This window comes from Phasianus colchicus, chromosome 1 (genome assembly GCF_987193195.1).
Source record: "Phasianus colchicus chromosome 1, bPhaCol1.hap1.1, whole genome shotgun sequence".
NCBI lineage: Eukaryota > Metazoa > Chordata > Aves > Galliformes > Phasianidae > Phasianus > Phasianus colchicus.
This window is the reverse complement of record NC_143436.1, coordinates 81,772,171-81,795,792: the sequence shown is the minus strand read 5'-3', so window position 1 is coordinate 81,795,792 and position 23,622 is coordinate 81,772,171. Positions and strand designations below refer to the sequence as shown.

Sequence of the window (23,622 nt, the reverse complement as noted above, 5' to 3'; positions counted from 1 at the left end):
CTTGTTTGGAAAAGTGCCTGAGCCACTGAAAGTAATGAATGAAAATTGAAACTTCAGAAATAATTCTTTATAAAAGGGTTGGAAAAGTGTTGGGAAAAAAAGGAGCCAATATTTGAATGATGTGGTCCTTTGTGACCAGCAAGGACTGTAATATGTAAGATTATTTTGACTTCTGTGGTGGAGATTCAATCTCTGTCATTGGTCCAAACTCTTCGGGAGATGACAATTAAAGCATGGATTATATTGTATTAGAAAAGTCGTACTTTCATAAATTGCATTTGCACATGTCAGCATTGAAAGAAATAGTTGCTAGGATTAGGAAGGAAATCTGAGATGCAAGAAGAGAGCTTTATTTCTTATCAGACCATCATAGTTGGTATTATCTGAGTGTTCAGTCACGTCCTCCCACTTTGCCAAGATAAAGCATTGTCTACTGTTTGGGCAACGTCCAGTTCCTCTATGCCATAGGATCATGTAGGGATTGAGCCTTTCTATCAGACCTGATTTTGTCATGTAACTATAGTAACCCCACCGATGCAGCAGCAGATACCTGCCTCAACATTTCACATGGTTTTGCTGTTGTATGGTATGGTTCTTGGGGTTCAGAAGCAGAAGCAGACTTCAGAGTATTTCTGATCTGTAGCAGAGACACCATCCTTTTGTCTACATCTCTTTTGTCCTGTCCTTTTGCTACCTATCCCTATGCTCTCTTACCTGCATCTTTTCACAGTTCCAGTTGTGAACTTTATGTTGTCTTCATATGGCTACTGTATTGTACTTGGCACTGGCATTTGTTTGTGTGTCCCTTTTTCCTTTAGTTATACCATTTATACTCACCTTTTAAAGTAGGTACTGGCTGTCCTTCTGTTTATTAATCTCTTGCTTGCATGGAAATTTGTGGGAGTTTGCATGTATAACTTTGGTTAAAAGCTTGAATTTGCATTTTAAATTGATGGAGTTTTAATTTATATTCTTACAGAAGGAAGCAAGTATTTCTCATAAATTGTACTGTTTTCTACAGAGAGATCATTTTAACAGTGAGAATGACTTGAGAATAAGACAGACCCCGTAGAAGAGTGACATGTGCCATATTTTGTGTCTACTCTAGGGTGCTTTGGTCAGTGCATGTGCAGATGATACGCTTCATTTGTGGAATCTCAGACAGAAACGACCAGCAATCCTACATTCTCTCAAATTTAACAGAGAACGGTAAGACTATATAAGACAAAATAAAAATATTGTTTAAAAAAAAAAAAACATGCTTATTTTCCAGATTTTTAATAATACATTTGATTGTTTGCCTTTCTAAAGGAAGGTATAATGTCGTCTTGAAATTTTTTTCTTCCATTGTTTGAACCTTGTTTTCATAGAACAAAAACTTAGCTTTCTCTTTCTACAGCCTTCTCAGAACTAGACAAAGTCTAGCTATTCTTTTGTCAGATGTTTTTCATTTGACCTTCTGTTTACATGAATTGGTGTGAGCAGTGGTATGGTTGCTGCATTTGAAGACCAGACACAAAGCATTGTGATCCTTTGAGGATGACCTGTTCAATAAGGCAGAGTACCTTAACTGACTGTAACACAGGATTTTTTTTTCTCTCCCTGAAGCATTTTATTTTTATAAAATACTGTAATTTTAGTAGAAATCAATTGTGAATTTATGAAACTACATAATTGACAGGTGAATCAGAGTCTCCTTTTCTAAATTTTGCTTTATCAGTACCAAATTGTAAAAACTTTGCTGAAAATAGATTAAATGAGTGATTGTTATTTTCAAACTCAGACAAACAGAAACTGAGTACTTTAATCTATATTTAGTCACTCAAATAAAACTTGCTACAGTATTATGGAGACAGAATGCTATTTTTGTATTAATATTAAGAAAAAGTTCTGCATTTCCGTAAGGAAATTCAGTTACTGTTCAGAAGAACGTGCTTTAGCGGATAAATGTAGCAGGGTTTTTTTGAGGGGGAGTAGTTATTCCATTCTTCATCTTTGGGATCTGTTTGTTTTTGAGTTTGAAAACAGAGCTATAGTGCATAGTATGGTTTTGAATGGAAATTTAAGTGATGATGTAGTTCTCTCAATATATGCATTCAGTGTTTCTTCAGATACAGCAGCTTCTTTTTTAGGTACTAATGTATTTGCTTGTGCAGTGGTGAAAGATGTCAGTGCTTTAGCAATGCTGTGAAGAAACAGTCTCATCAAAGCTTTAGCTGCTACAAATCTGAAATTTCTTGTAGAGAGAGACTTTTTATTGTTTTTTATTCCAATTTATATCACATTGTCATTGAATTAATTTACTTAAATTGCAGATTGTTAAAAAAATTATTTATTTATTTATTTATTTATTATTTATTTATTTATTTATTTATTTATTTATTGGTAAGAAAGAAAATGCAATATCATGATTCTGAAGATTCCATAATCATAAACAGGAGTATATCAAGTGATTTGGAACTGGATGAGAGAGGATGAGAAAAATTATAGTTGTCATCTTACTTATGTTGAAATATTTCAATCTTAGTACTCTCACCAAATACATAAATCATTCTCAATTTGTTGATAAGTCTAAATACTGTATCTTAGTATGTCATGGTCTGGTTCTTCCAGCCAACAATCTTTCAGACAACCTAATGTATCAGTACTTAGAAAAATGCAGTGTCTGCTCAGCTGTTTGTCTGTCATTTCTTAGACTAGCATGATCATAATTGTATCAGAATTTTTTGATGAAACAAAGACACATATTTGGGCTGTGCTTGGAGAAAAACGTTCCTCTTTATATTTATCTAAACTTTCTTTTGCTTCTGACAGCCTAATTCACTGGCTGAAATATTTGGAAACAAGTTGTTTGGAATGCTGGAAAAATTTGAATGAAACTAAATATTATATTTATTTTTTTTTATTTAAGAAGCATTTTTGAGCTGAGGTTTAAAAGGATCTGGGGGTTTAGCTATCTGTAACAAATGCACAGCTTCTTATATTTCCTTTTGTCAAAATGTAGTAAGTTTGATCAAATATATGCTTTTATGTATATGTTAAATCACTGGTACAATCACTGCCATTTAAATCACTGCCATTTAAATCACTTTATTAGCACGTTAAAGACTGTGAGGCAGATATCCAGATAAAGTGCTATATAATGCTGTCAAATAAGTAAATCCAGTTTTAAGTTACAATAGAACTTTCAACAAGTATGAAGAAATTATTTTGTAGGCAGTTCTTCACTTCTGAGGGCTCTGTAACACTGCTATAATTTTTTAGTTTTCTGTGTTCAGACACTTGATTCCAGAGTGAAATCTCTTCAGTTTTATTACATTTTCTTTTAATGTAGATATAAATAAATTTTACATAACCAATCTTGTGTTTCCAATTTTCTACACTTGATTACGTTTTCTATATAAAATTCAGCATAAGCCTCTAGGCAAGTATAAAAAAAAAAGTAATGCCAAAACCATCATTAACCCTCTCATTAAATTTTAGCATTTCTCTGTATAAATGTCTAAAGGAGTTCAGTCTAAAAAAGAGCTCCCATGGTTTCTTTTTGTGGGTATTTTTTTTATTAGTGTACAGAAGATAGGAATTACGTGGTACTCAGAGAAAGAGCAAATAATGGTTGTTAGCTATGAGAAATCTGCAGCAAAATGGATGTAAGGGGAATTTGGGAGCCTGACAAAGCAGAAAGATCAAAATTGATTTTCTTCAGGAGATTCAAAGATCTGTCTCAGAAAAATGTGTCATCTTTGCTGTTGGAACAGATACCCGCTTTTTTCTTCCTTTCATCCTTTCCTCTACTTTTGCAGGGGAGGCTAAAGGGAGCTAAGATTCATATTGAGTCTAGAACAGTACTGATGAGAGAATAATTATTTATTTTTTCTTGTTTTAACTTAGTAACCCAATGGATGAGCTGATATTTCTTATTCTATCATGTAATCTGCTGGACTTCTTAGCATTTGATATGTTTTTGCCTTTATCAAAATACAGGGTTGTAATATTTCTCCTGCTATAGTTAGAATGTGATATGAAGCATGAAGAACCTTCAAATAAATATAGCCACTATGTTTCAGTGCTTGGTCCCATTCCAGTAGCTGTAATGATAAGACTGTTATTCAGAAACATGCTTGATGGTAGCATATCATTGATAATACACAATTTGTGATTCTGTGCATAAATAGGAAGCACAGGTAAGACTCTTGATGGATAACATTAGGATTGAGCTATAACAACCAAAAACCATAGTGGACTTTTTGTTTCTTCTTTTTAAATAGTCAGAGCAGCAAGCTTCAGCAAGTATAGCTGAGAATATACAGCTCATTTATGTACTTAGTGCAACTCAGATATCTGTAGTCATAATTTTTTGAGTATGGCTTTCAGGTCATATAGGCTTTCATTTGTTAGTTTCTCTTACAAACATGGTTCATCTGTTATTCTGAAGCTGAGCTAGCTGAGTTATTTTGTGGCTGACACTGGGGGTAGTCCTTTCTTTTCTTATTTTAACCAGTGCTGATTGGCATGTTACAAATGAGCTGACAGCACTGTCAGTTGGTACACTGACACACGGTACTCACTGTACATGAACACACTGTAAATGTTCTGTTGGATCTTTAAATCCATCGTCATGCACTATGCACTGATGCTGTGACAGTACCTTGAATGCCTTCCTAAAGGGAAATCACCAGGAGCCTGTGTAACTGGCTTTGGGGCTATGGCCTGTAATACTTTCCAATGTGTTAAGCATATTCTGGCACAGAGGAAGGGGAGCCTCTTAAGTGGATGACTTAGTGCAATTGCTTTGTCAGCTTTAGCTTACTGCTATTTAGAATCCTGACTCCTGCATCTGAGATTTTACAGTATTTGAACAAGGTGATAAAGGGTATTACTGGTGTGCTTGGAATCAAAGAGAAAAGACAGAGATATCTTTGGATTAGATGACTTTTCTGTTGGTCTGTATTCTTTTCTGATAGCAGCAGGACTCTTGCTGTATCATTGCAGGGTTTTGTATCCTGTGTTACTTGCCTCGTCAAAAGGACAGCAGGAGGCTACTAAATTAATAGTGATGATGGGCTGTACAGTCTCTGTACTACGCAAATCTGTTTACTTGTGTGTTAGGGACTTAGATTCTGTGTCATCGGCAGTTCAAGAAATTGAATTCCTCTTACAGAAGAGCCCACTGGTTAATATTCTATAGCTGCAAATTAATCAGAGGTCTGTCATCAAACACGATAGCAGTTAATAGGTTCAGTGAAGTTACACAGCCACTCTATAGCACAAACATTCTAATTGCACAAAAAAATTCTAATTACATGATGTGATGCTGCATTTGGCTGTTTAAAAGAATGACAAAATTCAAATGGAAAGCAATATTTCACCATACAAACCTTTTCCATGTTGTCTCTCAGTGTAAAAAGGTGGACAGGATTTAAACTTCCTTAGGATCAGGACAGAAAAAAAACGAGGAATACAAAAAAAGCGATAGTGTTGATTGGCATTTGCTTCCACATCTTGAAGAAGCTTTTACAAAATGTCCATGGCGTAGTCCTGCATCAGTACTTGTCACTTCTGAATGATGCTCAGTGCTATCAATAAGCAATGTTGTCTACAAGCTGTTGATTGGCATGTCTAATTCAAGACAAACTGACCTCTTTGACATGTTTTAACAATCCCAAGCATCTTAATCTGGCCTTTCTACTATGTTTGTAGTTATAATGAGTTTTTAAGATAAACGTATGATGCAGGAGATCATCAGAATATTCCTATATTCCTGTGAGGGAGTATACTCTTTGTATATAGAAACCCCTTATTTGGAATATAATTCAGTGTATTGTTAGAATGAGGTAGTAGCTACAGAATCTGCTCTAGCAGCCAAAAGTAGGTACTGACACTGAAGATGTTCCATGAGTGTCTAGTCTTTGTCAGTCTTATGACATTGTTACCACCATTATGATACTTCTTCACACCTCATCAGGGGAAAAACTTGTAATGACCGTAATTGGTCTATTTGTTTGATCACAAAATTATCCTTATGTTATTGTCATCATAAAAGTTACTTAGGCAAAATTCCAGGAGCAATTTATGCCACAACTCTTATCTACTTCTATTATTCTTATGCTTGTTTTAGTGATGAAGGATGTTTAATAAATTAGTATGTAGAAGTTGATCACAGTTAAGTGATAATTTGAGATGTTATCTGTGAGAGAGAACCTTTGTTGCAGACCAACGTACTATTTATCAAGACAGTGTAAAAATTGAATAGTTTCTTCAGCAGCTCAGGAACTGTTTTTTGAAATTGTAATTAAGGTAGATTGAAGATGAGAGCTTGAAAAATATTTATTATGCACTTGAAAATCTAAATGGCAAGGAATAATATATAAACTGCCTATTGAATTGCTTCATGGGAGAAAGATACACAGAGTGATGAACTTTTCATAACTGCAAAAACTTAAACTTCAAAGGTTATTTCTTCTTCTCTTGTGCTGAACGATCAGCAAAGGGCTAAAATATAAAACATAGATTAGTTTGCTTATACTAATAGTCATCAATTCTGATTGAATGGATTTATGAGGTTATGATATTCCTCAAATGCAGAATGAAAAATAATGTGATACGTAAGTTTTTCTTTTTAACAGATGCTAAATACCATAGAAATGCAGGGATTGGAAGGGACCTCAAAAGATCATTAAGTCCAACCCTCTGCCTAAGGAGGTACCCTACCATAGGTTGCAGAAGTATATGTCCAAATGGGTCTTGGAATATCTCCATAGCAGGAGATGCTACAACCTCTCTGGGCAACCTGTTCCAGTGTTCCATCACCCTTAGATGGAACACTTAAGTTCTTCTGTATGTTAGTATGGAACTTTCTTTATTTAAGTGTTAGGCCATTACTCCTTGTCCTATCGCTGTATACCATGGAGAAGAGCCTGACCTCATCCATTTGCCTCCCACCTCCCTTTAGAGATTTATAAACATTTATCAGATCCCCTCTTAGTCTTCTTTTCCTAAGCCTGAGCAGGCCCAGGTTATTCAGCCTTTCCCTGGGAGATTTTCCATCATTGCGACTCTCTGCTGGACTCATTCTAGGAAATCCCTGCTTTTTTTTGAACTGGGAAGACCAGAACTAGACATAGTATTCTAAATGTGGCCTCTAAATGTGACCTCCCCACATGTAGAAGGGGAGGATCACCTCCCTCGACCTGCTGGCCACGCTCTTTTAAATGCACCCCAGGATACCATTGGCCTTTTTTGCCCCAAGGGCACACTGTAGACTCACAGCCAACCTGTTGTCCACCAGGACCCCCAGGTCCTTTTCTGCAGAGTTCATCTCCAGTAGGTCATCCCCTAACCCATACTGATGTATGTAGTTATTCCTCCCCATGTGTAAGACCCTACACTTGCTCTTGTTAAACTTCATCAGGTTCCTCTCTGCCCAACTCTCCAGTCTGTCCAGTTCTTGTTGAATGGTAGCACAGCCTTCTTGTGTGTCAGCCACTCCTCCCCACTTTGTATCATCAGCAAACTTTCTGAGGGTGGACTCTGTCCCTTCATCCAGGTCGTTAATAAAGACATTGAACAAGACTAGACCCAGCACTGACCCCTGGGAAACATTGCTAGTTACAGACCTCCAATCAGACTCTGTGATGCTACTGACAACTCTCTGAGTTCTGCCAGTCAGACAGTTGTCAGTCCACCTCAGCATGCACTCCTTTATCCCACACTTTCTAAGTTTCATAACAAGGATGTTGTGGGAGATGGTGTCAAACACCTTGCTGAAGTCAAGATACACAACATTCACTACTCTCCCCAGCCAGTGATGACATCACAGAAGACTACTATGTTGGTTAAGGATTCCCCCTTTGTGAATCCATGTTGACTACTCCTGATAACCTTCTTTTCTCACTGCTTGGGGAGGGTATACAGAACGAGTTGTTCTATCACCTTTCCAGGAATGGAAGTGAGACTGACTGGCCTGTAGTTTCCCAGATCCTCCTTCTTGCCCCTTTTGAGGACAATGGCTGTCCTCCAGTCTACAGGCACATCACCCATTCACCAAGACCTTTCAAAAATAGTAGAGTGCAGTTCAGCAATCATCTCTGTCAGTTCATTCAGCACATGTGGGTCCCATTCATCCCATTGGGGCCCATACATTTGGATTGCAATCAATGCATTGATTTTGGCTGGACGCTCTCTGACCAGATCCTCTGTGACCAACAGGAAGCCTTGCTTTCCCCACTCTTTCTTACCTCTGGGGTCTGTGGTTCATGAGGGCTAGTCTTAGCATTAAGACTGCAGCAAAGAAGGCAGTCAGAATCTCTGTCTTCTCAGCATTCCTTTTACCAAAGCACCCACTTCATTTTCCCTAGTCTGTGAGCCTTTTAGGGTTCTGTAGCTGAAGGGATCTCTTTGGTATAGTTTCCTGCAATTGCATGCTAGACCAGTCATATATCTCCTTTTATGTAACTCAGACTGATTCTGTTTTGCACCAAGAGTTGCTAGTCCCTTAGGACTCCAGTAAGAAAGGCATTGAGATGCTGTAAGTATAATTTAAAATGATAGCTAGTACTAAAGGACAGAATAGCACAGATAATCTCCCTTTAGATGCTGGGCATTAAACCAACCTCTTGATCAGCCCATAGCTTGTTGCATAGATCCTGTTCATACAAAAGATTATCCCAGTTTGATCATTCAGGTGATTATAGGATTTCCTTACAAGATAACAGCTGTATTAATCAGTTTTAGTGTCAAACAAAGGAAGTTCACATGAGAACTTCCTGCTGCACTGCTTGCACTGTAGGCAAGGCTATACAGGAGGTGCAATCACTGGTACTGAGTAGGACCTGCTTGCAGGCTACTCTCTTGCCGCAAGATGGCTGAGTTTATGCTGCAGCCATAAGGTTTGTACCTGAAGTCCAGAACATCATTGCCGGTGCCACTCAGGTTAGCTCTTAGGTGGAGGAGTTAGTGATTCACCTGCAACAGTCTGCCAGGAAAGGTCACTATACTTGTATGTAACTCTTCAAGCTTGAGTTCACTCTTCCTCTTATTGTCCTACACTAATTTTATCCCTCTGATGGAAAGAAACATTCTAGTTTCCAGACTAAATTTATTTCTGTGGCCATTTTGTACCCATTTATTCTATTATTCTAGTAACTATGTTATTCTGCATTTTAAGTATTTTCTCTCTCTTCTTTGCACCCCTGCAAAGCGGCTCATTCACGTCCCTTCATGACCTGTTTTTCATGTGTTCTTGTTGTTTTTCTCTTTTATAAATTTGCATCTCCATTCCCTTTTCTTTTCTTAGGTCTTTCTTCTCGTATCAGTTCTTACTGACCTGATGATTAGAAAAGGAAATACTTCAGATGGGATCTAGAAATGTGCTATGGACGTTGACAGTACCATATTCTTCATAATCTCTGCAGAAGCATGTTTGCTGATTTGTACCACAATATGTAGGTTACTCTGAAAGTAATGCCTCCTATTTATTTTGATGGAATTTACAACAGATACAAAGAACACAATAACAGTTTCTGATAGAGCAAATTCTCAGCTAAAAAACATTATTTTACAACATAATCACCACCATTAGCAGATTTGCGTGGATGAACTTTTCTATTTTGTGGTGTTAGAGCTGTGTATGACTGTCCATAACATGACTTGTCTTTCGCATTGCAGTTGCCACTGCTGAAAATACTACCCATCACCTCCCTGTGCTTGACATCCACTGTTTGGTCTCCATAAACACTCAGCAATTGAAGGTCAATGGATGCCATTTTTTTCTTCATGGAGGAGCTGAACTACACACTTTTGCTTTGTACACACTTCCATGTCAGACACCATTCTTTCAGACTGCCCCTCAGCTGCCATCTGTCACACAACAACACCACATAATAGAATATTGGTGGGAAGGTTCAACCTCTACTGCCATACCACCATCTGCCTCTGGCATCATGGGCCAGCATAATAACATAGGAGACATTACGTTTGGAGCAGCCCTCATATTTTCCTGTTAGATGGCTTCATCTTATTAGTGTCTGACTAATAGACTCATTGCACTCTTTCACTGATGTGTATCTAGCTAACTGGGAATGTGCTACCTTGCTTGCAATCCTTCAAGAGTGGAAGCAAAACAGGACTTAGGAAATAAACTTTTTCCACCACTTCCACATCTTGAGTTCCAATTCTAAGTGAATTTTTTTCACAAAGAAGCTTTGCCCTTTGCATTTTGAATTTGCATTTACATTTTTTGTTCTATGCTTCTGCAGATTGTCCTTCCACTTTAATGTTCTCTCCTGGGAAAACTTTATTACCATTTGTACCAAAATCATGTATGAAATTACAAGGTCAGCCATAAAGCCAATCCTTGAGAATCTCTCACATGGCCCGTAAAATATTGTAAAATATTTAATTTTCCACAAAATCAATCTATTCAAAATAGAGTTTTATAGTAGTGGGTTTAAAATAAAGAAAGAAAGAAATAAATGCTTTCTTTAAATTGATACATATTATATATCCTATAATTTCTTTTTTTAATTTTTTTTTTTTTTTTTTTTTTTGCTCCAAAGAAATTTAATTGGAATATTCTGAATAGCCTACCTTAGGTGAACTAACCTACCATATAACTTTACAAAGTGTATCTTTTTGAACTCAAAGCCTTCATTTATGTGTATTCTTAAGCATATTTGGGTAATCTCAAGTAGTAATAATACAGTCACAGCAACAGAGAGGACTGAATATTAAAAAAAAAAAACTGTGTTTCTATCCAAGTCCAACCTTGGATTTAAGAATTTCTGTTCTTTTGTTAATGAAGGTTTTCACAGACTTTCCCCAAATAAATTTTTCCACTGGGATCCTGTCAGTGCTGTTGAGTATCCTTCTGAATAAAAATGTTCATAAGTAAAATATGTCTCAGCAGCTGCTTTTGTACCTGCTTAATAAACAACGTCCCTGAAGGCAATTAGGGCTGTTTAAGATGTTTAAGATCTATTTTTACATGGCTCACTACTTAAAGGTTCTATTTTAATGAGACTTTAAAATATGTAATAAAAATATTAGCACAGCGCATAGTAATTGTTTGCAATAACTAGTCAAAAAGTCTCAAAACAGCAAAAACATTTATCATGTTATATTATTTACATACATATTTAATTCTTTTATTTAAATATAAACCTTCATTTTTAAATGCATCCATCAAGAACTTGGGAAAACTCATAATTAAGTATGGTTGTTAATTTGACAAATATTTTTCTATTTCATGTTTATTCATAGAATCATAGAATCATAAAATAGTTCAGGTTGGAAAAGACCTTCAAAATCACCAGGTCCAACCTCAGTCTAACCATACTACCCTAACTCTAACTGCCCACCGCTAAATCATGGCCCTGAGCACCACATTCAAGTGGTTTTTAAACACATCCAGGGATGGTGACTCAACCGCCTCCCTGGGGAGCCCATTCCAGTGCCCATTTTCTCATCTCTATTTAGCCTTTAACTTGTTCATATAAATTCCTTATGCTTCACAATCCCTACTTTTGTTGACCAAATTTAACTACTTTGTCTCAAAGGATCATTGGGGCTTGAAATGTTTGCCTACTAGAGCCTTATAAGGTTGAACATTTCTGTGCAACTGGAACAAAAAGGGTCTGTAGACAATGTTTTCAGTTATTTTCAGATCATAGAATCATAGAATTCCTCAGGTTGGAAAAGACCTTAAGACCATCAAGTCCAACTGCAACCTAACCACACTACCGTAACTCTAACAGCCCACCGCTAAATCATGTCCCTGAGCACCACATCCAAATGGTTTTTAAACACATCCAGGGATGGTGACTCAACCTCCTCCCTGGGGAGCCCATTCCAGTGCTTAACAACACTTTCTGTAAAGAATGTTTTCCTGGTATCCAACCTAAACTTGCCCTGGTGCAACTTGAGGCCATTTCCCCTCATCCTGTCACCTGTCACCAGTGAGAAGAGACCAACCCCACTCTCGCTGTCAGCACCTTTCAGATATTGGAAGAGAGCAATAAGGTCTCCCCTCAGCCTCCCTTTCCCCAGACTGAACAGCCCCAGTTCCTTCAGTCACTCCTCATAGGGCATATTCTCCAAGCCCTTCAAAAGTCTTGTTGCCCTTCTTTGGCCCTGCTCCAGCATCTTGATGTCCTTTCTTATTGAGGTGCCCAAAACTGAACACAGTACTCGAGGTGAGGCCTCACCAGTGCTGAGTACAGGGGCAGGATTACTTCCCTAGTCCTGCTCACCACTCCATTCCTGATACAAGCCAGGATGCTGTTGTCCTTCTTGTCCACCTGGTCACACTGCTGGCTCATATTCAGCTGACTGTCTATCAGTACACCAAGGTCCCCTTCCCTTTTTCCTGATCCCCTGGTTGGCCTTTAATTGATCAGTGATGGCTCCTGAGATTATCCATTCCATGACCTTCCCTGGCACTGAGGTGAAACTGATAGGTCTGTAGCTACCAGGATCATCTTTCCAACCCTTTTTGACTTGAAGACTGGCATCACGTCTGCCAGTCTTCAGTCCTCTGGGACATCCCCAGTTAGCCAGAACTGCTGAAGAATGATGGAGAGTGGCTTGGCAACCACAACCTCCAGCTCCCTCAGCACTCCAGGATGCAATCCATCTGGCCCCATGGACTTGTGAGTGTTCAGAGCAGGTCCAAAACCATCTCATCATGGATTATGTTGGGCCCTATTCATCCCTGACAGACTCATCCCTGGTAGACAGACTCATCCCTGTCTACCAGGGGGCTGTGTTTCCAGAGAGTAACAAGTCTTACTATTAAAGACTGATGCAAAGAAGGCATTAAGTACCTCAGCCTTATCCTTATCCTTGGTCACCATGTTCCCCTCTGTGTCCAACCTGGGATGGAGATTCTCCCTCCTCTTACTATTGATGTATTTATATAAATATTTATTGTTGTCTTTCACCTTAGTGGTCAAGTTCCGTTCTAGCTGGGCTTTGGCTTTTCTCCCTGCATCAAAGGAAGCATGGCCAGCAGGGTGAGGGAGGCGATTCTGCCCCCCCTAAGGCCTCACCCTTTGCACTGGTGAAGCCTTACCTGGAGTACTGCATCCAGATTTGGAGTCCTTGGTACAGGAGAGATGTAGACCTGTTAGAATACATCCAGAGGAGGGCCACAAAAATGATCCATGAAATGGACAGGCTGAGAGAGCTGGGGCTCTTTTGTCTGGAGAAGAGAAGGCTCCAAGGTGACCTTTCAGTGTCTACAGGGAAGAAGGGGACAGACTCTTTAGCAGAGTCTGTGGTGATATAACAAGGGGAAATAGTTTTAAGCATAAAGAGGGTAGATTTAGGTTGGATAGAAGGAAAAAGTCTTTTACAGTGAGGCTGACGAGGCACTGGAACAGGTTGCCCAGAGATGTGGTTGATGCCCCATCCCTGAAGACTTTCAAGTCCAGGCTGGATCAGGCCCTGGGCAACCTGATCTAGCTATGGGTGTCCCTGTTCATTATAGGAGAGTTGGAGTAGTTTACTTTTAAAGATCCCTTGCAACTCAAAGGGTTCTGTGATTCTAAGCTATGTGTGAATTGTTCCTAGATGTAACAGCTGTTTTTAATAAGGCAAGGACAAAGAAAGTACAAGATGGCTTGTAACCAGTTACTAATCACTTTTGCTTTCTGATTGCTGAGACTGTACAAGATATTCTCCACTTATTCCAATTCGCTCCTGAGCTGTGCATTTGACTTTTATTACTTTATTTAAAGCTTTTAAGATAAAAATATGTAAATGAGTCTTGAGATTGGGACTGAGACTTTACTTTGGAAAAAATACTGAGTTTCCAAACAAGTTTTTCAACCAAAAGTGAACCAAAAAACATCTAGAAGATGTTAATAAGCTATATTTGGGGGCTATAAATGAAATTTGCTTATGAGAGTTAATCAAGTAACTTATTTCTTGCTCTGTATCACTTTGACTGTACTTCTGTCTATTATTTTTTGTCAATAGATTTCCACTTTTTTTTTCTTTCCTTTTTTTTTTTTTTCCAAGAAAATACAGGATAACATGTCATGTTGTTTTCATATAGCAGCTGTGTTGCCAGATTGCTCTAATGCCAGATTTGCATAGCCGAAATTAAAATACATACACACAGCCACACGTTGAACAACTGTCTTTTGAGGCTTTAGTCACAACAAATGAGAAATCCATTATTGTAATACAAAAAATTTGCATTGTAACATGATCTCCATATGTGGATCATCTATTTAATATCATACATGTTAGTATTACACAAGAGCAAAAAAAAGATAATCTTTTAAAGTTCAAACAAATTCAGGCTGCATAAAATGCGGATCACTGTGAGAGAGTCTTTATTATCAGCTTCCTACCACTATAGTTACAGGAATTCTTTGCTTTTATAAATGTTTTTTTAGAAGGTTTCAAATTTGAGTTTCAAATTCACTCAAATCCTGTTCTGATCTATCATTTGACCTCTGTTAGATTAGCTTTCCAGTCATGTATTTAAGCAGTGGAGAATATGCTGCTTTCTGTTTCAATAAGACATTTGCTTCTTGGAAACCACAGCACCCCTTTCCTGCTCAGGCACATGGCAGCTTTAAGCAAAATCCAGTGCAGTGATTTAGGATACTTTTCCTTCTGTCACAGTGAACTCTGGGCATTATTCCAGTAAGTCAGAAATAGAGCTAGTAATGTCAGTGTTCAGATTATCTCATTAAACAGTACATGAGCAGGAAGAGAAGAGAGACTACAGATTGCAGAAAAACAAGAACCGTTAATCACAGTGTCCCTGTCTACTGAAGCATAACAAATGGGAACAGCTGGTCTCCAATAAGTCTACATGATTTTAATTGATGGAAGCTGATAAGGAAAAAAAAAAAACACATATACAGAGTAAAAGTATGTGCACATACGTGAGCACATACACATAGAAATGTTTGGGATTTTTTTTGCTTTGGAGTCAATTTCAGTATTTCAGTGTCATCCAGAACTAGAAAGTTAATCAAAGTAGCTTAATAGATATTGAAATAAAATTGGTTTTAAACTCCTTATGGTAAGAATGGGTGATATAAACACAGATTTCTGCATATAAAGGACAAAATTCAATCTTATCATGTTTGAGGTTAGTTGGAAATTTCATTTTTGAAACTACAAGATTTTGATGCAAAAGCTGCATTTTTAATTTATAGTTTCTTTGTTGGGTGAAAAGATGGAAGAAACTCTACCCTGTTTTTTTGATTTATTTCTTTTTTAACACAAATATTACAAATGCAGTTAAAGAAATGAATCAAGAACTTTCTCTTTTGGGAACAGCATCATCATCTTTAACCCTTCGTTCTTGGTTTTTCTTTTATTGCAAAGAAATACAGTGGCTGTTCCTGTGGTCTGTATTGTCCCTCGCTGATTCAGTGCTAGACATGGCAATTCCATCTTTATTTAACCTTGAAAGAAATTAATGGCAAGCAAGTGATGTACTACAAATAAGAAACAGTGATTTCACAGGTTAGTAGACAAGAGAGAAATCATGTACAATTCTCTTTCCCCTAAAGATGAAAGCAACAGTTTACCAACACTGTTTCATCAATTTGTTCATTTCGCTGATTCTGTGAAGCTTTTTATTCTTCTTTTGTGTTCTCGGGACCAGGAACTGAAATCAGAAACAAATCAGATACCAATGAAAAGTACGCTGATTTCTTCTAGCATCTTTTTTCTTGCTAACAAAGCAAGTTCCAATGTTGAAACTAGGAGTAATTTCCTTATCTTTTTCCTTGGCTCCAAGCCCAGTGATTACATTTGTTCAAATGTACAGCACTGCTATTGTGTAATACTACAGATCTAGCTGTGCTGAATGTGTCACTTTTATTGTCTATGATTGTACTCTCCATAACTATGCAAACCAAGTTTCTCCAACCTGCAGACCATGAGTTGCAGGCAGCCTTGAAGAGATAGTAACAAGGCCACACACGAGATCGTAAACTTTTAACATTAATATATGATTTTTAGTGATATTTTTCACGAGTCGTTTGTGCATAGCTTGAGTGCAAACTGCATAGGCAACAATGGAATGCTGGAGAGGGGAAGGTGCAGTGCAGTGCTAACTTTGCCTCTTGCACCTGCCACACACAGTTGAATCAAAACCTGTGTGTATTGTGCAACACATGAGCTTGTGCTACTTTGTAAGAGATCACCAATAAAAGTATTTGAACCTACCTACACGTGTCTGTGCAGACACATGTTTTTTGTTATTAAGCAGACATGTAAGTTTTCTTTTTCAATTACTAATCTTGTATTATTTTATAAAAAAACTTAATAAGTTAACTCATTCACTGTGGAAGACATATCCAGAATACTCATTCAATGCCGACAATTTTTGTTATTGTCAACATCTCAAAAAGCTCACAAAAAGTATAATTTGCAAAGTTTTAATTAGTTTTGCAATACGTATTTGATTAATGTTTTTGCTATTCTGACCACATGAGGCAATAGACAAGTAATAATCATCTAAACAAAAAAGTGCTAATTTGCTAATCGAAGCATGCTGAAAGTGGGTTTGCAGAGGATGCACATTGTACCTACATTTATTCACTTTTTTCTCAGAATTCGTAAATTCTCTGAATTGTGCATTTATTAACTTTTTTTTAATCCACTTTTTTTTTTTATTTTTGCATGAAAGTGACGTAAAAATTTAAATTACTTTCTATTAACTGCCTCTTGTACGTCTCATTTTTGTGTAAATACAATATTTCAGTAAAGGACATAATGAAAAATGTAAGGATCTTAAACACTTTGAAAGCAGCAGTGGACCACCAGCCAGCTGATTGGTCTAAATAATTTCAAAAGAATAGCTGCAGAGGCTTTTTTACTTTATCAAAGCATTTATCAAAATGTTTATTATGTCTATCAGCATCATTTTAATAAAATTAAACTGTATATGCATCAAGTCACAATGTTTCCTCAACTTTTTTTTAAGTAAAATTTATAGAAACAATGTTTGTGTTTGTGTGCAAATAGAATCCTTTTTTTATGATGTATTTGCATTTAAATTACATTTTAGATGTGAAATTCTGACTTATTGGACTTCAGCATTCACTAAGGAATCTTTCACCATGGAAAACTTTAAGTCAAGATAGATATTCTTTAGCAAGTTGTTCTAATTCATGCAATAATTATTTTGAAGAAAACCTGTGTTCTGTATTCAGCAGAACAAGAGAGGAGCGCTGAACATTTATTTCTTAAATTACAATCTACAGATTAAATTATCAGTGTTGTGCAAATAATGACTGTGGAGCCAGGAGAGGAGCTGTAATCACTCTAACTGAAAGGTAGTCTCTTGAGGCATGCTTGACTTTTGTAGGAGGGGGATTGGCTTCCTCAGCAGCTGAACTTTTCAGTGCCAGAACAACACTGGATGTACAACAGTGACTTTGTAGTTCTTGAAAGAAGGCGAGTAACCAGGAGCAGAGCAGGGCTTGCATCCATCAGCTACTCATGTTCCTAAGGTTAATGCTCCTGCAAGTTTTGTTTTCCTCTTCTCCTTTTCCTGTTTGAGTCCATTGTGTGTAAAATGAGGAGATTTCATAGAATTGTAGAAGATCCCAGGTTGGAAGAGACCCTTAAGATCATCAGACCCAGCTCCTGGCTCCACATAGAGCCACCCAAAAAGGCGACTGCATGAGAGCATTGTCCAGATCTTCTTGAACTCTGGCAGCCTGGGGCCATGTTTGCTTCCCTGAAGGTCCTGTTCTAGGACCTGAGCACCTTCTCAGTGAACTTTTTCCTGATCTCCAAACTGAACCTTTCCTGTTGCAGCATCATGCCATTCCCTCAGGTTCTATTGCTGTCACTAGAGAGAGGAGCTGTAGGCCATGATGAAGTTCCTTTTAAAATGAGGTTTAAATTTTTGACAGTGCCTCTCAAAATTACACCGTTATTTCTCTTATGTTGCTTACATAAGTTTAGAAGCAATCTCAAGACTTAAATACATTTTGACTGATATTACTATTTTTTTTTTTTAATTTATTATATTTTATGTCCTACTTTGGGATTTGGTTACGTTGAAAGACTGATAGATCTTAACACATTGAGCAGCACAGGAACACCTTTCAAGATATCATCTCATGTTTCTCACTATTTCTTATCATGATCAATTGGATTCATACCTTATACCTTATTTGTACCATATCTTTGATGCTGGCTTGATGCTAAGAATGTATAATATCCACAGTTCAGGGTGGCTTTCTGTAAGTGGTCAATATTGAGCAGATCCTGAAGTCTCCATTTAATTGGATTCTGTATTACCTCAATCAGATTGACAATCTGATTAAAATTTTGCAGAAACATTTCGTACTTGCATAAATCACTTCAAACCTACCTTCTTAAGAAGAAAAATAGCCTTTTTTTTTTTTTTACTGGTAAGTTGATCTTTTGTAGAGGTGTCAAAAGACATTGTAATTTGCTTCTGGCATATATGTCTAATACAAGGATTCCTTTCATCCAGAATAAAAACAATAGTATGAGACAGTATTGTTTTCTGTTGAAGAAATTGTTGTGTACTTACTGAAATACAAGATGATCTTTAAAAACCTGAGTCTCAATTCAAAGCTTTCAAGCCTTAAAGAAGTTAATATTCTCTGTAAAAGTGAAAAGTCAATAGTACATAAAGTAGTATGCATTTAATTTACATAATGAAAAAGGAAACTAAATTACTACATAATATAAAAGAAAACTATGCATTGCATAGTTTTCTGACAGCATGAAAATCATATGGCTTTGTTTAGTGAAGCCTGACATTGTATTGTATTAAAATGCTTAATAATTCCATAACTTTGTGCTCTAGTAAGCATTTAATTTTAAAAGTATATTGGTTACATACAGTGTATATAACTATGCTTCTGTTTTGAGTACAGTCTTTTTATGTCTCTGGTGGTTTAGTGTTTTTTGGGGTTATTTTACAGTTTTCTGCTTTTCTTTTTAGAGATAGCTAGGGTGGTCTTGCTAGTAGAAAATTCATGGTGTAGTTTTCATCGTGGAAGAAGGTATGCAAATAATATTTTCTTATCTGGCTGTCCTGTAAGACAATCAGAACAAAATGAAGTTATTAAAGAGGAAGTAACTGAGCTTAAGACAATAGTAGTTTTTTTTTGTTATTGTCTTCATTCTTTAGCAACATTTCTTTCTCTTCTGGTTGATCATACTATATATCCTAGATACAAGTAGCTACTGCAGCTGGATATCAGGTAGACCAGTGGGAAAATAATTCTTGTAACTGTTGGTCAGTGATGATGGTCACGCTCAGAGAGTTCTGGTCAACGGCTCAGTGTCCAGGTGGAGATCAGTAATGAGTGGTGTTCCTCAGAGATCAGTGCTGGGACTGATGCTATTCAACATTTTTGTAGGCGATGTGGACAGTGGGATTGAGTGCACTCCAGCAAATTTGCAGATGAAACCAAGCTGAGTGGTGCAGTTGACACACAAGAGGGAAGGAATACTATGCAGAGGGATTTGGACAGGTTTGAGAAGTGGGCGCATGCCAACCTCATGAAGTTCAACAAGGTCAAATGCAACGTCCTGCGCCTGAATCAGGGCAATCCCAAGCACAGATACAGGTTGGGCAGAGAATGGCTTGAGAGCATCCCAGAGGAGAAGGATTTGGGGTTTCTGTTCATGAAGGCTCAACATGTGTGTTTGCAGAAGGCCAACTGTAGTCTGGGTTGAATAAAGAGAAGCATGATCATTAGGTCGAGGGAGGTGATTCTGCCCCTCTGCTCACGTGAGACCCTATCTGGAGTATAGCGTTCAGTTCTGGGACCCCCAGCACAAGGACATGGAGCTGTTGGAGCAGGTCGAGAGGAGGGCCACAAAGATGATCAGAGGGATGGAGCACCTCCCCTATGATGACAGGCTGAGAGAGTTGGGGTTCTTCAGCCTGGTGAAAAGGAGGCTCCAGGAGGACTTTATCAGCAGCCTTCCAGTACCTGAAGGGGGTCTACAGAAAAGCTGGAGAGGGACTTTTTATAAGGACAGATAGCAACAGGATGAGGGGAAATGGCTCTAACTGGAAGAGGGTAGATTTAGACTAGGCATTAGAAAGAAATTCACCACTGTGAGGGTGGTGAGATGCTGGAACAGGTTGCCCAGAGAGGCTGTGGATGCCCCCCTCCCTGGAAGCATTCAAGGCCAGGCTCGATGGGGCTTTGAGCAACCTGGTCTAGGGGGAGATGTCCCTGCCTATAGCACGGGGTTGGAACTAGATGATATTAAAGGTCCCTGCCAACATAAGCCATTCTATGATTCTATGATTACTTTAGTCTGATTCTGCATTTACAGTCAAGATCTTGCTGTTGAAACATTATGTCCTTGAAATTTTAAACTCAAGATAGGCAAATAGAGGTAATACAATAGCTGGAACATTAGACACCTGTTTGATTTGATGATTATTGTAGCAGAACATACTGGAGATTATAACATAGAAACAAATTTTAAAAGGAAAACTAAAGCGGTCTAGCATTGTCTGTGGTGATTTTGAGACTATATTTCAACATTGTATTATTGGATTCAGCCTTGTGCTTTCGAGATCAAGTTTTCTGCCATAAACCACTTCTTGCTTGTGAATTGATTTATCTGAGTACTGAAATTCATTGTGATCCTAGACTTGAACTTGCTTAGGCTGACAACTCAACTGCAAGAATTTGGACTGGAAGTATTCAAGTCAGCTAGAAGTCACTTTGTAACTTTGTTATTTCTCAGTCTCAAGAGAGCCACATTTTCAACACTTTCAAAGTCACAAACGTTTTATCTTCTTACAACATAAAAGTTTACTACAAGCAAGTGCTGAATGAACATTAATATGAAGTGAGTGTTTCTCAGTGAGGTTTTTGCATGGGCTGTAACCTAACAGAGCACACATATGCTGCTGTGGAGTGTGTGAAAGAGAAATAGAGCTAGTATAGAAACACAGCAGATAAAAATTCAGGCTCAGTATGAATCTAACCAAAGTGTAGCAAATGATGCTGCTGAGAAAAGGCAGGAGAAATTGAGATGTTTGAAGTATCAAGGGAGGCATAAAAACAAGCTTCGCATTTGTAAAACTAGGAAGTGAAAAGAGCAGATTGCTCTTTGAATCTTTTATGAACAGAATAATGAAGCTAACAGGTTCCAGCAAGGAATATGTTGGTGGCATAAATCTCCTGCATTTTTTTTTTCTGTCAGATACTTGTTGATTTGACTGTGCTCACGGTGTAAGTACAAAGTTTTGCCTTGAAAGTATTTTCATTTATGCATGCTAAACTGTAGTTCTCACTCCCAAATCAGTTCTCTTGAAAAACTTGGTTTGTTCCCAGCTAAAGGCAGTGGAATTATTGCCAAAATTAGGTGAGTAATGAGAAAATATAGCCTTGTGCAAATGGAGAGAACAACGTTTATATCATACTTGAGTGTCACTTGAATCAAGAAAACAAGATTTCCATCTCATTCCTTTGCAATGAATTCAGATTGTTCTAGCATAAGAATAAGAAATTGAAATATTTATTGTCTTGAATGCTTTTTGTTTATGGGGAAGGGAGATGTTAGGAACAAAGATTATTGCATAGTGATTACATCGAGCTTGTATATAAAAGCTGGAAATAGCCTGATTGTGGAATCAAATGCTAAATATAGTAACATATGGCATAGCAGGCAAAATAATCACTTTTTCTCAAAATTATTGAGAAAAAGTATCACCAGATCAGATGAAGTTTCAGCCTATGTAGATAGTATTTTTGCAGCAGATGGTTTTATATCTCCTTTTTTTTTTTTTTTTTTTTTGCTTGTATGTATTCAATATCTGTATAATAACTATAATAATGAAAGGAGCCTGAATCTACTGATTCAACATTACTCTGAAAATTTCTCTATATTATCATGTGAAACTGTCTTGATGTTTTCCAAGCTAATACGTTACTGGCTCATCACCCTGTAGGAATGATACAAACGTAGGATTCAGTTGTCTATGATATAATGTTTAACTGCACTCGGTAATGCTATTATCTAGTGCCCTATTCTCCCAAACAGCCAGTGAAGTGAACATTTTCTTGTATGAATGATGGTGAAGTGATATGACATTTTTACCCTGTTCTTAATAAAACTGGATGTTTTTCTGCAGAAGATATCCAAAACTGGACATTCTTCAGGATGCTGTGCTTTCTTGAAGTTTTAAAACAGAAAGAAAAGTTATTTTCTCTCTAGAATTATTTAAAAATTTGTTGATATGGTGTTCAGTCAGTTTTTTTTTTGTTGTTTGTTCTGTTTTTCCTTTGCAGAATTACTTACTGCCATCTACCTTTCCAGAGTAAATGGCTTTATGTTGGAACAGAGCGGGGAAATACACACATTGTAAATATCGAGTCCTTCATTCTTTCTGGATATGTTATCATGTGGAACAAAGCAATAGAACTGTAAGTGCAGATTTTTTTGTATTTGTGACTTTCATTGCTGTCTTCAGAATGCTTTTTTTTTTTTTTTTTGGTAAAGGAACATGCTATTTGGGAGCCCGTTTAACTCTCAAGTACCATGAAATACAGATAATCATTACTATCATAAATTCAGACTTCGATATCTTCATATTTATGTATATCAACATACAGGGGCTGCTCCAAAAGTAATGCTTCCTATCTTTTGTTATGTTGGCCTATGAAGACAGAGGCACAAGGTGATGGTATGGAAATAGAGATTGAAACTTCCCACCAATATTCCATTACATGTTGTTGCCATGGGAAAGATGGCAGCAGAGGCGCAGTCTGACAAAATGACATCTGACATGGGAGTGCAGGTGAAATAAAGTTGTGTCACTGAATTCATCCATGCAGTAGAATGGCACCCACTGACATTCATCAACGCTTGCTGAACAATTATGGAGATCAAACAGCGAATGTGAGCTCAGGGAGGCGGTGGGTGGTGCATTTCAGCAGTGGTGACAACCATAGTGTGTCACTTCTGCTGGTGCAGATTTTTACGAGCACAGCATGCAGGCTCTTGTTCATTGATGGTGAAAATGCACAGCTAATGGTGGTGACTGTGTTGAAAGTTAGTGTTTGGTAGATGAGAATTTATGCTATGAAATAGTATTCTTGTGCTCTTTGTAGTTGTTATCATTTGCATGAAAATAAGTAGGAGACATTACTTTCAGAGCAACCTATGTATATTGATATTTATATAATTATTTTGTCTGCCATCACTGTGTTTCCAAACATTATCCAAGGAGAATAGTGGAATATTATTGGCCCTAGGACTTTATGAAGAACTTTATGAACAACTTTTCTCAACTGAATAGCAGAATTATTTAGATGAGAAAGAGCTGGAGTTCTCTGGACCAAACCTCCTGCTTAAAACAGGGCTAATTTCAAAGTTAAATCTTGCTCATCTCAGGACCTGATGATCTTTATGCAGAGTTGCTGTTGAACTGTTAGGAGAGATCATGAACTAATGTTGGTGTCTGATAAAGGCTAGCTCAGGTTACCCATGCCATGTATACGAAATGGAGGGAGACACGTAGAAATCTGACTGGGATAAAACTACGTTTTGTGCAAGTAAAAACCTTGGCAGAAATGAAAAAAGTATTTCTCAGTTGTTTCTTCTGTGAAATTCCAGAAAGAAAAACTG

General features: G+C 37.4%; 1 protein-coding gene across 7 annotated transcripts in view; it reads left to right on the top strand.

The window, feature by feature from the left end:
* STXBP5L (syntaxin binding protein 5L) overlaps window positions 1-23,622 on the top strand; it is a 184,332-nt gene that overhangs the window by 63,187 nt on the left and 97,523 nt on the right. For all 7 annotated transcript variants that reach the window (XM_090150135.1, XM_090150141.1, XM_090150125.1 and 4 more), the window contains exons 4-5: window positions 1,109-1,209; window positions 22,284-22,418. In XM_090150135.1, the coding sequence (XP_090006261.1) occupies window positions 1,109-1,209; window positions 22,284-22,418 (236 nt within the window). The remainder of the gene's footprint in view (window positions 1-1,108; window positions 1,210-22,283; window positions 22,419-23,622) is intronic.